Source organism: Juglans regia, chromosome 12, assembly GCF_001411555.2.
Source record: "Juglans regia cultivar Chandler chromosome 12, Walnut 2.0, whole genome shotgun sequence".
Classification (NCBI taxonomy): domain Eukaryota; kingdom Viridiplantae; phylum Streptophyta; class Magnoliopsida; order Fagales; family Juglandaceae; genus Juglans; species Juglans regia.
The window spans coordinates 24244174-24262202 of record NC_049912.1 but is presented as its reverse complement, the minus strand read 5'-3'; the positions used below and the strand labels follow the sequence as shown (position 1 = coordinate 24262202).

General features: G+C 36.3%; 1 protein-coding gene across 4 annotated transcripts; it reads right to left on the bottom strand.

Annotated features, from left to right (window-relative positions):
- Positions 1-6233: 6233 nt before the first annotated feature.
- On the bottom strand, positions 6234-16685 carry LOC118343961 (CWF19-like protein 2). Of its 4 annotated transcripts, XM_035683454.1 has the most exons (14): positions 16248-16681; positions 15940-16168; positions 13581-13647; positions 13256-13392; positions 12855-12936; positions 12386-12770; positions 12101-12252; positions 11684-11884; positions 11426-11584; positions 10901-11284; positions 9174-9253; positions 8527-8881; positions 7765-7977; positions 6234-6867 (listed from the first exon to the last, which is right to left on the bottom strand). In XM_035683454.1, exons 5-14 carry the CDS (start codon positions 12897-12899, stop codon positions 6529-6531), a joined length of 2313 nt encoding a protein of 770 aa, XP_035539347.1. In that variant the 5' UTR covers positions 12900-12936; positions 13256-13392; positions 13581-13647; positions 15940-16168; positions 16248-16681; the 3' UTR covers positions 6234-6528. The 4 variants fall into 4 exon arrangements, with proteins under 4 accessions (XP_035539347.1, XP_035539346.1, XP_035539348.1 ...); XM_035683453.1 differs by lacking the exon at positions 13256-13392; XM_035683455.1 differs by lacking the exons at positions 13256-13392; positions 13581-13647 and having other exon boundaries at positions 16248-16685.
- Between the last annotated feature and the right edge of the window lie 1344 nt (positions 16686-18029).

Here is an 18029-nt window from a genome sequence, read left to right as displayed (position 1 = left end):
CCCGGTCTTGGAGGTCCGGAGAATTAGCTCTTATAATCTAAAACCATCCTCCATAACATATTTATATACTCCAAAATTTCCATAAAATATAAACTCATTTATTCAAAACCAAATATATGTTTCTCCACCACAACACCAAATACCTCAATGAAATAAATTAAAATCTCCACAAAGACTCGAAAATATCTATGACTCAGAATACAAAATAACATAAAATTATAAATCAACTAAATAAAACTCTCCAAATGGTATTAGAGCTTATTTCAACTATAAATATGTGACTTAAGTCGTACCACCTATGACAAGGATGTTGGGAATTTAAAGGGATATCACAGGGTTGATTGTGATACCACGTATGATAAAGATAAGGGTATGTAGTGTATGAGATCCCATATTGCTTAGGAAGAAGAAGTTCTTACTCTTTATAAGGTTCCAATGAGATTCTAATTGTATCATTGACTAGTCATTTTGAAGTATAGGTCAAGTGGTTTGGATTTTCCATTTGGGCATTACATGACTGGTGTAGCCATGAGCTATTTTAGCATTTTATTTATGAACTGTGCAAAATAAAGCGAATATAAAAATTTGTGCATAAGTTATATTTTGTGATTTGATTATGTTATGTCTTGAAGATGTTTTGTACTCTGATATGATATGATGTGATTTATAAAACCTCTGACATGACATTTTGTTTATGTTCTTGTTCCGTTCTGACCTTACCACGAGTGTAAAACTGTGGCATTAGTTTGGGTTGGTACCAACTTTTCTATTTTCGGTGCACCCACTTTGGAAGCCAAAGTGGTTTTCTGAGTGGTCTTTTCTATGTGCACACTCGGGGTTCTGAGAATAATAAGGGGAAGATTTCACATTCTGTTTATACTCGGTTGGCTGTCGGGATTTGCACGACCTTACCATGAGGTTAAACATAAAATTATATTCTGATGTAATGTTTCAGTTATGTTATGACAAAAAAATTTTTAATAAGAATATTTTTGAATTTTTACTCTGAAATTTTTGATAATATGTTCTAACTCTGCATTTTATAAGTAAAATATTTTGCTCTTTATTTTGTAAGAAAATATCCTCATAATATTTTTCAGATGATCTTAATGCCTCAACTAGAAGTTGAAGAATAGAAGTGTTAACAAAATTTGATGGTTATAGAGGAATAATAAATAATTGTTGGAGAGTTTTATTTAGTATATTTATTATTTTATGTTATTTGATATTTTGAGTTATGAATATGTTTGAATTTTTGTGAAAATTTTAATTTATTTCGTTGATGTATTTCTTATTGTCGTGGTGGAGGAACATATATTTGATTTTAAATAAATGAATTTATATTTTATAAAAAATTTAGAATATATAGATACGATATGATAGATGATTTTAACTTACAAGAGCTAATTCTCTAAGAGATCGGAGAGTTAGGATACGTTTGGAATCTAAACACAACTCAACTCATCATTACAATTTTTTCAAATTCAAATATAAAATATAATAAACAATTCAACTTTTTCAAATCTCAAAATAATAATAATATTAGAAAATAATATTCTAACAATATTTTATCATCTCAACTCAACTCATTTTAACATTCAAACACAGTCTCAGAGAGAGACACAAAATTGTATGAAGAATACCTTGACGAGTTTGAGGTAGAAGAGGAGTTTCTTGGTGTTGGTCCGTTGGAGACCTGAAAGTGATTCTTCTAGCAGTAGTAGTAGTACTGTAGTAGTCTTGCCCTCGGCACAAAATCAACTACAAAGACTGGCTTCTCGCTGTTGTTGGTTTCCTCTGTTGCCTTGTTGGCCTCCTCAAGAGCCGCGTTCGCCCCCATTGAAGATCTTTCTCTCTCTCTCTGAACTGTGAAAAGAGCGGGAATATGTTCTGCAGGTATGAAGCTAATACCGAAGAGAAATGATACTTGCAGTCGTGAGTGTACAAGCGTCGTGCAGTCGCTTTGAAAAAAGTGAATAAATATGGGATCCACATGAAAAGAAATTAATTTTTTAATAGTAGACCCTACTTTTTTTCAAAACGACTGCATGGCATTTGCGCACTCTACGACTGTATGTAATATTACTCCAGTTAAAAATAATTTTCCCTGCTGATTTTTATTTATTTTACAATTACTTTTATTTCTTCTCAAAATTTAATGCGATTCTTAATTTAAAAAATTTACATGCGCTTCAGATATATATTAGCCTTGGAAGTTGGAATTAAAGATGGTTTAGATTGAACCAGCAATACGCTAAATTTGCAATGAGAGATATATTGGGAATGGATTCGGTAGAAATTCAGTTCTTAATGATTGTCACTTTGATTGAATGCAGCAAATTCCTACTGTTGTCATAATCTCCGAGACTCTCAGACATAATCGACTAGCGATCGAGAAAATTAAGGAGTCAATATCTTCTTTGCAACATCAAACTTGTTAAATACACCTTCTCTGCAGTCAATATCTAAGTCATTCCTATTCCTTTTGGTTCAATAAATGACAAGAAAGGGCAGCTTGATCCATAAAACTCAGGTTGATTTCTATTCATTCATTGCTTGTTTTGCCCTAGCTAGGAAAAAAATATCATCAATCTCATGTCTCCCTTCTCTCCCACAGAATGAGATTATGCTGAAAAAGGTTGAGAAGCTTGACAAAATCACAGTTGCTATGGCACCAAAGAAGACCGCTGATCAAAAGAACTGAAAGAACATATTGTGGGGTTTCCATTTTGGTGCCTGATTTCACTTTCATCTTTTTTATGCTCTTACAGATAATACTAGGCGTGATGAGGATATTCATGTGGAGAAGTAGGGTTGTAATCAAGCCGATTCGAGCCGGACTTTGGCTTTGACTCAAAATACTCGAGCTTGAGTTTGAGCCCGAGCTCCAGATTTTTTTTTATTCTTTGTTCGAGCTCGACTCGTTAAGTTTAACTCTCAACTTGAGCTCGAGCTCGAGCTCGACTCAACTTGTTTAAGATTTAACTTTCAACTTGTTTGTGAGATGAGCTCGAGCTCGAATTATTTTTTATTTTTATTTTTTGAATAAGATTTAATAATTAATAAATTAAATAAATAAAAAATCTAGTATTGAATTTATACACTAACAAATAGAACATCTATTGAATTATAAAATTTTAAAAAAAAATTATAAATAATTAATATCTAACTAGTTGATATTTATCCAAAATAACAATATATTATATGCCTACATATATTATTAATACATACACTTAATATAATAGCATATATCTATTTCATATATGGTTCCCATATACTAGTATATGAAATTATCAAATTTTATCGACTAATTATTATAGAAATTATAAAATATACCTATGAAGTATATTCACTATATATACATAACTAATTAGATTACATATTATATATTTAATTATAAAAGTGGTATGCTTATATTATTAGCTAATACATATATTTACACAGGTGTATGTATATATTTATCAATAAATGAATGAGTTTTAATCGAGTCGAGCTAACGAGTCCACTCGAGCATAAACGAGCGGGCCTTTACGAGCCTTAGCTGAGTCGAGTTTTGTCGAGTATGTGTCATTTACAAATCGAACGGGTATTTACTTTCATGAACGATTTTTTTTTTTTTTTTTCACGAGCCGAGTTCGATTCGAGTTTAACCAAGCGAGTACCGAGCTAGCTATCGAACACACTAATTCATTTACAGCCCTATGGAGAAGGGTGCTTTTGTGCTAGTGGCATCCTGATTCCTGAATCAGGTAAATAATGTTGAATGGAAGATGCAGGAAGATGCATGAGCTGCAAGCAATGAGTTCTAACTGCGTGCTTCGACAGTGTCACGTACGATGTCTGCTGATGCTGTTTTGTCCAATCAAAAGGTTCTCAGTCTTGGACAAAGCTTTTAACTGCTTCCCTTTGAACTTCAATGGACTCATACCTTCGACGACGATGCATGTCTTCCTCCGGCAACTGAAGCATGCCTCTTGTGACATTAAGGCCGGGGCTGCTCTTAAACTGTTTCTCGTCGTCTATTACATGTACAAATCCCTTACATAGACCAAACTCAACATGAAAGTATGGAAAGTTTTTGGGAATTGAAACACACAACCCTTGCTTCTTTGCATTATGTTGGCTTATGTTGGCTCCAATATTCATTCTCGGCTTCATCAATTGCCTAAAAAATAAACTTCTTTTAGAAACTTGTAAAACAAATAATAAATAAATATCTAGCACTTACGGTATATTCAAAAGAGAACTGCCATAGACACAAACAGATTACACAAATTAAACTTACAAACTGATGTGATTTTATAGAATCCGTTAGATCTACTTTATAATAAAAGTAACTTTACAAAATCTTTAAGAGAGATCAAAAGGACAATTACAACTTATGAATCTTGGTCGGAACAAAAGGTTAATAAGGAGAAATCTTCCATGATTTTTTCTAAACACATGGCTCCTACAAGGAAAAGGACGCTTCTGAGTATAACTGGATATAAGGAGGATAATGTACCTTTCAAGTATTTAGGGGCTCCTTTGATTACTGGCAAATTGCAGGTGAAGCATATGGATGAGTTAGTGGAGAAAATACAAAAGAATGTGGAAGGATTGCAGACCAAGTTGCAATCTAATGGAGCAAGAATTTTGCTCTTAAGACATGTACTGCCAAGTATACCTATCCATTTAATGTCCATTATTCAAGTCCCGACTTTGGTGATAAGAAAATTAAACAGGATATTGAGCTCATTCTTTTGGGATATTTCGGATGGAAAATCTAAAAGAAAATGGTGCTCTTGGGATAGAATTTGCAAGCCAATACAAGAGGGTAGATTGAGAATTAGAGACTTTAAGGATGTTCAAACTTCTTTACATATGAAATTTGCTTGGAAGATGTTGATAGAGCATTCTCTATGGATTGAGTTTTTTTAAGGCCAAGTACGTGAAAAACAAGCATATTTCTCTGATTAATGTCGGAAAAGGAACTCGGTTTTGGAAAAATATTCTTAAGTGTATCCCAAGGTTGATTGTACAATCAAAATGGAAGGTTAGAGATGGAGAGATTTCATTTTGGAGGGACAAATGGACATCGGATGGCCCACTAGCTGATCAGTTTGAGGTGAATGTATGTCCAAATCTTCTTATCAAAGACTGTAAGATAGATAATGGTTGGAATGTGGATTACTTGCAGGAGTTGGTCGGAGTGGATAAAACAAATGAGCTGTTGGAAGTTTTGGGAAGGAGCAAAGAGGGAGCTGATTTAATAATCTGGACAACAGAAAATAATGAAAAGTTTACAACAAAAAGTGCATGGCAATGTATCAGAATTTCGGGTCCAAGAATCAACTGGTCTGAATGGGTGTGGCATCCTTGTCTTCCAAAAAATATTAATGTTGCAACATGGAAAGCAATGAATAATGTTTTAAGGACTGATTTGGATTTAAAGATGAGATGAGATGGTTTAAGTAGGTTTGGGACAAAGATAAAACACAAAATTCTCATCTCATCATTAAAACTTGTTCAAATTTCCACACAAAATATAATAAACAATTCAACTTTTTCAAATCTCAAAACAATAATAATATTTTAAATTTTCATCTGAAACTCAAAATTCTCATCTTACTCCCCAAAATTGAATTTTAGAAAACTTTTTATAAAAACTTCATTATAGATTTTTAGAAATTTTTTTAGAAAAACTTCATTATAAATTTTAGAAAAATTTTATTCATCATCCCCACACAACACTTTTTTTTTTTTTTTTCTCTTACCAAATATATAATATATGAATGATGAATAGAAGAATTCAATAAGTTTAAGAAGAATAAAAAAAAAAGTACAGTGTGTAGAGATAATAAGTAGTAAAGCTCTAAATTTTATAATCTTCAATTACATCAGCCTATATGTCATATTTTGAAAGACTTATTCAAGTTATAGATCTATAAAATTAGGATAAACGTATCGCATTGTCCTGTACAATTAAAAAGAATAAAATAAAAAATAAAGTAACGTTGTTAATGTGATTCAAATTCATGTCAACTTCACATGGATGGGATCATTATATCCTATGTCTCAAACATCAAAAACCAGTTGGTTAATCGGGCCATTAGACTCAACAGAGGAGGGGTCAACTATTTTTCAGTAGTGTAGATTACATTTGGTACCCTTCCTAGCGGTCAAGTGCTAGCAGATTTAATTTAACCTAAATACCCGCACGTTTTCTTTTGTTTTCACCTTCAGTGTTACTGTAAGCAAATATACTTTCTGTTAAGTAGACAGGCAAGTTTTGTTCCGGCTTAGTGCTCACATAATAATAGAAGAAATCTACAAATTTGCACCTCTCTCTCTCTCTCTCTCTCTCTCACACGAACACAGCGCACGTCCTGCACAGACAGTTCCAGATCAATGTGTTAAAATATAGGATATTCCTGTGGAAAAGGGTGTCTTTTGTGCTAGTAGCATCCTGATTCCTGCATCCGTTAAATATGCTGAATGAAAGATGCAGCTGCAAGCAATGAGATCTAACTGCAGGCTTCGACAGTGTCACGATGCCTGCCGAAGCTGTTTTGTCCAATCAAAAGGTTCCCAGTCTCGGACAAAGCTTTTAACTGCTTCTCTTTGAACTTCAATGGATTCATACCTTCGGCGACGATGCATGTCTTCCTCCGGCAACTGTAGCATGCCTCTTATGACATTAAGGCCGAGGCTGCTCTTAAACTGTTTCTCGTCATCTATTACATGGACAAATCCCTTATATAGACCAAACTCAACATGGAAGTATGGAAAGTTTTTGGGAATTGAACCACGCAACCCCTTTTGGCTTGTATCAATGAGCTTCTTTGCATTATGTTGGCTCCATTCATCCTCGGCTTCATCAATTGCCTAAAAAATAAACTTCTTTTAGAAACTTGTAAAACAAATCATAAATAAATATCTAGCACTTACCGCTTACGGTATATTCAAAATCAAACACATGAACTCAGATATGTACACTATACAATCCATGCATCGCAAATCCAGTTTTCAAAGCGAGAAACATCAACTGCTAGCTTCTAACGAAGAATCACGAGTTTCTTTTCTTAAGATAAATTGTGGAGAACGGAGATCATACCACTTGTGAAGATAGAACAGATAGTAACATAATTATTTTTTATGAGATATAATAACATAATTATCAAAACATTAAAACAAAAAATTAATGGGAAAATAGCATTATTATTCTTTCATTTTTTTTTTGGTGGGGGGGGGGGTGTTTTGCTTCAACATGAGTTTCTCCAGCTCTGCTGACCTGCTAAAAGGTTGTTCTAAGATTTTTTTTTTAAATATCTCTTCGGCTAACTTCAAAGCAAAAAACATCCAATTACAAAAGGTCGCCAATAATTTTTCTAAGCTATTTTTGTGAACATACATCTTCAGCGAACTTTAATTGAATATCTCCTTGGTTTGTTTGTTGGCTGTATTGGATGGATATACTTGGTTATCTTCGCAGGAATATTGGCTGTAATTTGGTAGTTACGGAATAATCTCTGCAGAAATTTGTGTTTGCTATTGTGAGTACTATAATTTAGGTGTTGTAGCTGCAATGTACCAGCGTGTATGATGGGTGAGGGTCTGTAAATATATATATATATATATATATATATATATATTCTAGGTGATTTATTAACTTACTAACTTACCAGACCCTTCTCCCCTAAAAAAGAAACAAAAACGTCAAAGCACAAAAATTAACCGAGTACAGAACAGTACCTTTTCTATATAAAGAAAAAAGAACAATACCTTTTTAAAATATAAAGGAGCCTGTTGGGCGATTTCTCGGGGCAAAGGTATACACTCAATCAAACAATGGCGACGTTGTTGTGCCAAGCTCATCACTGTTTCAAGAAACACCACATCCTTCTCTTGCTTTGCAAACATCATAATAAGGCATTTCTTGAAGTTGCGAATTTCTTCCCACACATTATCCTCCACAATTCTTGTGGCCGATTCATGCTGCACAGCAAATAGATATGTTTCAGGGAATACAATTTTCATATCCAGGAAATTGGTTAAATAAAAGAAAAAGAAGAGGCATGTCCATGTCCCCAAGAATGATTTTTTTTTTATTAATACCACTTTTTGAACAGATTCACCTACTTTCCAGAGCAGGTAGACAATCTGTTGCATCTCATGGTACAAGCACATTATACAACTGACCTCGCAAACATTATTCATTACCATTTTTGTGATAGATCAAGTAGTCCGCTATTCTCCCACTCTTTTCTACCATTAGTTCAAACTTAAAAGGACGGGCCTTTGATACAACTCTGACCACACTGTCATTTTTACCTATAGGCAAAATCCTACTTGGAAGTTGAAAGTAAACCTCGTTTAATCCACTTTAAACTTAAAGTGGATTAGTTCAAACTTAAAGGATGGGCCTTTGATACAACTCTGACCACACTGTCAATTTTACCTATAGGCAAAATCCTACTTGGAAATTGAAAGTAAACCTCGTTTAATCCACTTTATAACTTCAAGAAGGAAACAAGTTAAGCTCACCTGCAGTGGTACAATGCAGCAATGACCAGGCACTATAGGCTGCCAATGTGGCAACATCAAGTATGTGAATTGTGCAATTGACACAATAAGATGTTTCGGCGCCTTTGGATTCTCAAAGCAAAAAAGGCACCTCTCTTGTTGAGTTAACAGTCTCATATTCTTCTGGGTGACCTTTTGCTCATTACCTCCACCCTTCTTCTGAGCCTTTCTGCTAGGGCCATCGTCAAAATCATATTCATCATCTGCCTGACCATACGTAGTAAACTGTTTGTTATGCATTATGTTTCGAGCTAGATGCATATCAGCATCATCCTCATCCTTCTTTCGTCGAACAGATCTATCCTGCATAATATATCTAGGTAAAAAAGGATATATCAATTCAATGATATTACCACCACCCAGGTTACAACTAAGAAAGATATAGAATTGAGAAATTGTACATTTTAAAAAATCAATAAAAAGACTTTCCATGACTACATTCTGAAGAAAGGAAAATATTCTGTTCACCCACTCACACAAGTTGAATCCATCTTTGCTGCTATAAGTTTCATATACACAAATACTTGTATTCTCATAAACAATGAAATTCGGAGTTTCTGAAAAAAAATACACTCCCCAAAAAAACAGATCACAAGATGCCTAATTACCTGCTTGAGTTTCCTTCATTCTGCAGTCTAATTGAATTATCACCAGCACCCTGCTTTGCCTTTATCTCCTCTGCTTCTTGCTAGTGAAAAGAAAGAACAAGATAACTCCAATCAATCACTGAAGCAAAAGCACACACTCTTAACAACTAATTTATTATGTATAATGACTCTAATTAAGATACAGAAATCCAATAGGAGCCTTTTTTTCTTTTTTTTTTGGCGGGTATACGAGTATGCTAACATGTTAGGGCCACCTTATCCTAGGTTTATCATTCCAAAGTAATGCAGGGAAACTTTCAATTCATAACTTTAAAATATCAACCCATTCAGTTCAATCAAGTCAAGGAGTGGCAACTAGCTATTGAACCATGGGGAAGAGAGAGCTCGGGGGGAAGGAAAAACTTAAAAAATAGTATCTTCTTCTGCAACCAAAAGTGTGAAAAATAGAATCAGTGCTCCTACAAAAACATAAATACAACTTATGGCATGCATCTTTAACAATATAGCACAAGAAGTGGATTGGCTTTCAAAACCACCTTATTTCATTATTGGCTTTCAATTTGGAAATGAGAGGGGGCCCAAAAATAATCAAGCACTAGAAAGACACATAACAAGCCAAGACCCCATAAATCACATTTTAATATTGGTTTAAAAATAAGCAAGAAGAAGAAGAAATAGTGCTCAAGGAAGAAAGCCCACTAATGTCATGATCAATTAAGGGTGTGCAGAAACCGATAGAACTGGCCAGCACAAATGGGAACCGGCTGCTGGAGTCAGGAACCAGTGGAGAACCAGTCGGCAAGCGGTGGGAATTTGATGAAACCGACGTTGGTCAATTCAGTCCCGGTTTGAACTAGGTTCAAACAGCTGAACCGGCCGATATAATATATATGTAAATATATATTAAGTAAAAGACGCCGTTTCACTAGGTGAAACAGCATCGTTTTACACATAATGTTTTAGAAGAAAAAAAATGAAACAACGCTCTCCTCTCTCATCGCACCATTTTCTCTCATCACGATGTGCTCACTTCTTAGTACGTTCTCTAATTCTCTCCATTCTCTCTCTCATCGCGCCACCAACGGGACACCGGCGACCAGACCAGATTTATGCCTAGACCGACGTCGCCTGTTTTCTCCCCCTTCACTGACCGGTTTCGGCCAGTTTTAGACATGTTTACATGTTATCAGTTCGGTTTTCACCCCTATGATAAATGGTTCTAAGATAAACTAAACGGTAAAGCAAGTTGCTTTACGAGAAGAATTCTTCAACCAGCCCAAATTAGAGAAATCCCTAAAATTTCATTAGAATATGACCCAAAACAACTCAAGGCTTTCACCCTTAAGTTTCTTGTTATTGGTGAGATGACCAAAATTAGTTAACTAACAACACTCGACACTTCTAGTACCTCCTCATAGACATGCAAGACATAGGAAATTCCTTTCTCGTTTGGAAGTTATTGAACCCAGATTGCAATGCCCCATTTGGTGTCTATAAGCTTTTACCTCAAAATTAATAGTGTTTTCAATAACAGTTTACTTAGATATTTTTGTTCCCTTAAATATTATCTGCTTATAATTAGATCCTCTGAGAAAGCTGTTGCAAGTCACAAACAATAAGACAATCATTTGGGAGAGGGAAAGAGAGAGAGTCGACATTCTTCATGTGAAATATTGACTAGCGAGAAGAGAGTAGAAAAGTTTATAATGCGGACAACACTGTCTTACCAAAAGTTTATCGGCTTCTTCATGCTTTCCTTTCATACGAAGCTGAATCGCCTTGGCTGCCAACTGGTTTGCACTCAATGCATCATTAGCCACTCCAATGCCTTCACCAGATTGCTTCATTTGAGATGAAGCAAATTCCATCTCCATGTTTCCCTCAACAGAACCAACAGGATCGTTATTCTGCTGTCGAAGAGCACTGTGTATAAAGCTTCCATCATTGGCAAATCTATTTAAGCTAGATACTGCAGAAGATATAAGGCCAGCATCCTTGGAAGACATATTTTGATTCTTCCGCCTTCCCCACGATAAAGAATCTCGAACTTTAGGCTCCCTCATTTTATGATGCTGGAAAGGTACATCCTTCAAGTCATGCCTGTCATGCCCCTGAGAAGCAGAAATATGTAACATGTAAGCAAAAGGAATGTGATAATTATTTTCACTTCAAACAACAATAAGTTTCAACTTAAATAGAACATAAATGCATTTAAAGAAAAAAAAAAACAGCAATGCAAGGTGGCAAGGTACCTTTTTGGTAACTGTCTCACTTTGATTGTCTGAACCTGTTCGCTGTTCCCCTCTCTTTCTATCATTTATGGCACGTAGATGAGCTCGAGATGGGGCAGCTGAACGAGATGCTACAGAAACAGCCAGTTGACCAAGAGAATCCCACCTTTCTTCGACAACCTGCACAATTCCATTTGTAAGAAACAACGAAAATAGGAAGAGAGAGAAAAAAAAGATCATAGAGATGCTTGCTAATTTTTAGAATTTAAGGTAACATACTTCCTCAAGCCTTCGCCCTTCTCGGGCTGCTTGTTCTTGTGCACGCTTCAAGGCTTTCAGTCTCCAGCTTGCACCTCCATCTCCAACAACAGAAGATAAAAGTTGGTCACCACTAGTTTTGCTCCTGTTAATATCTTCTGGATAACCACTACCATTATCCTTCAAATAAGGATTCAATTCCTTGGGATGCACCTTATTTATCTAGAAAAGAAGTAAACAAATCGTGTCATAATAAGCAAGGTAAGACAGGCAGCAAAGAAGGCATACATGTTTCATACAAAAAGAATATGCATGTAAAAACTTGGTAAAAGGTAGAAGGGGGCTGGGAACCAGAAAGACAAAAAATAAAAAAATAAAAAGTACATTGCAAATTAGAACAGCTGAATTTTCGTGTGAGTTGTCAAACTAAGATTATACCTCCTCAGTGGGAGTTTCTTCCGAGTGGTTGTCAACAGTCACCACAGGCCTTTCGACCCTCCTTTCAGCAGGTCGAAGCATCCATTCTAATCCCATTTCTTTTCTCACAATTTCCATCTCCTTCATGGAATGAGTAGTTCCTTCATCACTTTCTAAAAACTCAAAGCAAAAAAAAAAAAAAAACATATTTAACCACTATAATAGAAGGTCAAACATTCTCTCTCTTTTTTTTTCTTGTGCAAGTAAAAGAAGGTCAAAACATTCTAACAGCAAAACAGTATATACCAGACAAGTCTTCTGCAGTGATATCCTCTCGATCCCCTCTATCCTTGCTCTTTCTCCTTCTATCTTCCCTATGTCTTGATTTCTTCTTTGACCTATCACTATCATCCCCCAAAATTTCACCCTTACCTCGCTTACCCTTACTCCTACTCTTCCTCTTATCCCGACCATTATTTTCTTCTTCATCAGAATTGCCAGCACTTTCACCCGAGGAATACTCATCTGATGAGTACCACTTCTTCTTGCTAGACCGTTTCTTAATTCTCTGGATGTCCTCATCATCTGAACTACTGTACCTAGAACTCTTCGTTTTCATCCCATCTTTTGCCTTTCTGCTAGTGGATTTTTTCTTCTCTTTTAAAGAATTATCCGAGTCATCATTTTGTGCCTAATATCCAGAACATGAATTCAGAGGCATATAATCGAAACATAAACAGATATATATTTCAAAAAACAAATGTCATGAATTTACTCTTTCAATCTTGTCGCGGGGAATGAACTTGAGTCCAGAAAGCATTGTTTATGCAGTGGTGAGGCTTATACAATTAAACGCGCTGCGATGACAAAAACCTCAAATGAATTACAATTTATGCATGGAAAAGCTCAAACTCACACTTTCAGCAATACAATAAAACAGTTCTGTGGTGACAAAAAACTCGAATGAATTAATGCTTCTATATAGTAAGATTGAAAATTCTCAATGATAAATAGATTAAGCAACTTGCTGATAGATCCATTAAAAAACTCATGCTGATATATGATGTGGAAAATCAGAATATTCAAGACAAAAGCTCAAATACACAGGCAAAAATAATCCACAGAGAGAGAGAGAGATCATATTGGGTAGCAAAAATTGCAGTGGAACCGACTCACTGAAAAGCTCCAATGTCTTCGTATTAAACTCAAAATGGAAGAAGAAAATTGGGGCTCCAATTGCAACGTATTTGAAACGGTCTTCTAATCTCTTGCGGTAAACTGGAATATACTTCCCATCCTAAGCATGACACAAGCTACGGCCCATACCACATAAAAAAAATAAAAAATAAAAAAACTGAATGGAATTATCAATGGCAAACACACTAATAAATATTAATTCCCTAATACCAATGACGTCATAGCCTGAGAAAGTTTGAAACCGGAGAATTGAACACAGAAACACAAAATCGCATAAACAAAACTCAGATTAATTGCAATTTACCATGTTTAGTTCAGAGTACCAACGCCCAGATCCTCTTGAGTATTTTGAACAGACCAGAATAATTGCTCTGCTCAAGAAGAATAAAAATTTCAGGGTTTCTTTTGCTCAAGAAACCAGAAGAAAAATAAATCAATCACAAAACCAAGGAATTCTGTAACGCCCCGTACCCGGATGGGCCAGAGAGTTACTTCCTGTCACCTAAAATCATCATTCACAATACAAATAGATATTCCAAAAAACTCCATAAACATAACCTCATCTATTTTCAAAGACTCCATAAATATAAATTCATCTAATTCCACCAAATATTTTTTTGATAAGTAAAACGAGGTGTGCAATAGGAGGACTTCCCAGGAGGTCACCCATCCTAGTACTACTCTGGCCCAAGCACACTTAATTGCGGAGTTCTAATGGGATCTGGTGCATTAGAATTCCACCAAATATACATATATATCCCTCTAGAAGTCATCAAAATAATAATCTAACAAATAATCGACAACTCCTTAAGACTTAATAAAAGTGTCAACATCCCAATAAACCAAATCAATAGAACAAATCAATCAACTAAATAATAGTTTTTAGTAATCTCAATACTTATTCCCTACACAATCTCAATCCTCAGCTGAAACATTCACTTCATCTGAAAAATATTGTGGAGATAAGGCAGTGAATTATTAGCAACTCAGTAAGCAGAGAACATATACTAGTAAGTAAACATGAGCATTTACAAGGTTCAAAATGCAAGACAACATTTTTATTTTCAGAATGCAGAATCAAAACATAGTATCAAAATATCAGAGTGACAGATAAAAAAGCATTCATATTAAAAAAAAAAACTTTGGCATAGCATAACTGAGCATCATCATCATATCAGATCAAAACATCATATTAGAACAAAGGCCATGTTTAACCCTCGTGGTAAGGTTTTGCATGTCTTTGGTTAACCAAGCAGAACCTATCACTGTTCGTCACCGAGGAGATGCACTCAGAATAGATACCACTATTATATCCCGTGGTGGGGCTAGAGGCTACTATTATATTCCGTGACAGGGCCGGAGACCACTATTGTATCTCGTGGCAGGTCACGGGCCAAAGGCCACTATTATCTCTCGTGGCAGGGCCAGAGGCTACCATTATGTCTTGTGGCATGGCCATAGGCCACTATTATCTCCCATGGCATGGCCAGACGCCACTATTATCTCCCATGGCATGGCCAGAGAAGGGTCAGAGGTCACTACTATGTCCCGCCCGTGACAAGGCCAGAGGCCACTATTATATCCCGTGGCAGAGCCATAAGCAAAGCAGAACAAAATGTTGGTACCATCACAATCCCAGAAGCATAATCAACGAATCAGAACCAGAAACAGAATCAAACACATAATCAGAATGTTATGTCAAAGGTTATCAAATACCACATCATATCATAACAGAGTACTGAACAAGTTCATATCATTTTCAAATATTCAAAAGAGATTCAAAGCATCTTCACATAACGTTCACAAATTTTCAGATTTCATATTAGCTCTTTTTACATAGTTAAAAAACAGAATACCAAAAATTTACTCATGTCTACACCGGTCATGACAAAAATATTTTTCTCTTTTATACAGATTGAGGTTGTTTCAAATTTTTTTTCAAAACAAAACATGCATATTTTTTCAAAATCAACCTCAGTTTATTTCTTTTAATGCGAAGTCTAGCATAGAAATCCCGTTTACTTTACCCTTCAACTTTTCTGAAAAATCCTCTAAACAGTGTTAAGCAAAATTTGATCGTTACCTAGCATAATTAAACATACTATAAATTAATACAATTAAATTGGCACATCTAAAATAAACAATACAACTAAACAACTCCACAACAATGGTTCCATACTTACAAAAAATAAATAAATCTCATGGTTCCAATTCTTCTAACCCAGTTACTACTCATCTCCAACCCACAAAATAACTTCCCGAACCTCGCCCATTAGAAAACTTTACACTTATCCCATCAGCATACCCAACATCCAATAACAATACAAACTACAAATTTTATCACAACACTTCGCACAACACACCAACCACATCACAATTACCTATTTTATCTCAACATTTCACAGGGTCCCTCGGCCACTACGCAGATTCACAAACAGTGCTACAAAGCAATCACAACACTTCACATAATTATTTCGATCATAACCACAGCGCCCAATTCTTAGTTTCTCACTTCCATCACTTCACACATCACACAATCAACATCACAATGACACAGTTTCCCCAACCACCGATTACAACCATTCACACAAGCAAAAATTTCAACACGAAAATTCATAGTTATCACAACACACGAATTTCTAGAAATCAGGTGTCAGTTATACCTCTATGATTTTGACCAACAAGATTAACCGTCAGATGCGAAGATGCTGCTGGATTGCTGCGAAAACAGGGGATGCTGTGTGCGACGGAGGTTAGCAGCGGGTGGGGGCTTTTGTAAGTGATGGCATGGGTGTTTGCCGTGGTCTGAGGTGAAGCCGAGTGGTCTGGCCGTGAAGGCTGGAGGCGAGGAGCTGGACTACGACAGCACAAAGAGGGGCAACAAGCCCCGATCTGAACAGAGACCGAGAGGGAGATCGACTGAGAAAGATCAAGAAAGAGAGAGACGGAGGAATGAAGGAGTGAGGCTTACCTGCCGACGAAGCACAGGCTGACGGTGTGGGGAGGGTGGCCGCAGCCACGCGGTGGCACAGCAAGACGGCGGCTTGAGATTGGAATCGAAGGAGCGGAACGCGGGGGATGGCGCTCGATGCAGGGGCTCGGTACTACGGTCAGGGAGGCGTGAAGCCCTGGCGGAGGCAGTCACTGCGACATGGCGGTGCAGAGAAGCGGATGAGGGTACGGGAGAGAGTTTAACCGAGAGTTAGAGAGAGACAACGTGAGGAAGAGAGAGAGCTTACAGGCGTTGTGGTGGGTGGCGGTTACAAGAAGAGGGAGCGGATTGAAGGGAGAAGCTGAAATAAAGAAAAAAGAAAAAAAATGGAGAGAGACCGAGAGAAGAAACAGAGGAGAGAGAGGGAGGCGTGGGAAATGGGAATGGATCTGAAGTGGTGGCTGTGTGAAACGGGGGGAAGTTTCGGGGAGTTTTCGGGGACTGCGGTAAAAAGGGAAAGGGAAAAATGAAAAAGATTGATACTCGTTTAGACAGTGAAACTGTCTCATTTTATTTTATATTATAATTATAATTTTTTTAAATTAATAAATAATTAAATTTTTTTAAATTTTAAAATAATAATAATATTTAAAAGTAACATTTTAATAATATTTTATTCATTTTTCATTTTAATTTATTATCCATGTGAATATGTAAATATACCAGCTCTAAAATAATTCTCAAGACCCAACCCTTTAAAGAGCCATCACTAGAAAACAAAAGAAGAGAAAAAGAAATGCTAATAGAGAATGGACAAGGGAAGATAAGGGATAATAAGTCAGGAAAGAAAATTGGTGATTTGACGTAAAATAAACGAAAATGACATAAAGCAAATGATGCAGGATATAAAAGAGACATGGTGCCTATAGTTTCCGGAACTTTTCTTTTAGACGTTTGGAGGGATTTTTGGCCAACTTTCTTGGGGTGGCTTCTTTTTCGGTTGCTTCTTCAACCTCGAGACAGAGAGCTCTAAATAGAATATTTTTTCCAACAAGTAGATCTCTAGCTCTCATTGTACAGTGAAAAATGAGAGGCTATGCGAGACCGTAAACAAGCATATTATAGTGAAATCTCCCCCTCCACAAATCCTATGAACGTAGGCCTAGTGCTGAACCACATAAATGTATGTGTCCATCTCTTCTTATTTTCTCAGCATTTAAGTATCGTTCACCACCATAGACGTATGCATGGATACCGTACAACTGCACTGGATCACCACACCTCACCGATCGAAGCCCAACCCACTCAGCGTGTCCAGGAATGGATCTTTATCACCTTTCGGGCTGCACCATTTTTGGGAGTTAATAGTGGCGTCGTCTATGAGATTGAGATTGTTTTTGCACCGGAAGCAGAAGAATGACGATTTCTCTACGCGCTAAATAATCTTCAAATGAGTAGATGAAAGTTTTTCATATAAGTATCTTCAGTCTTTTCACTTTTATTTTTATAAAAAACACTACAACAGAAAATGGGCGAGTGAACATTTCCTTGCCTAGGCAATTAAAAGTGTATTGTACTTTTTACACATCTAGCGTGTAGGGCTAGGGTCCCAAACTCCCCGACCACTTGAGCTTAAAAAGCACCCACCACTCATTGTGAAGTACATAGTATATTTAAATGAGCAGTATAAATACTATTCACGAACATACACTAGGCACATACACGTGCACAACATGCAAACACTGTGTACTTAAGTGCACAATGCCTGCATGGGCATCACGTCCTGACTGTCCATGGCATGCACAGTACAGATGCACCCAA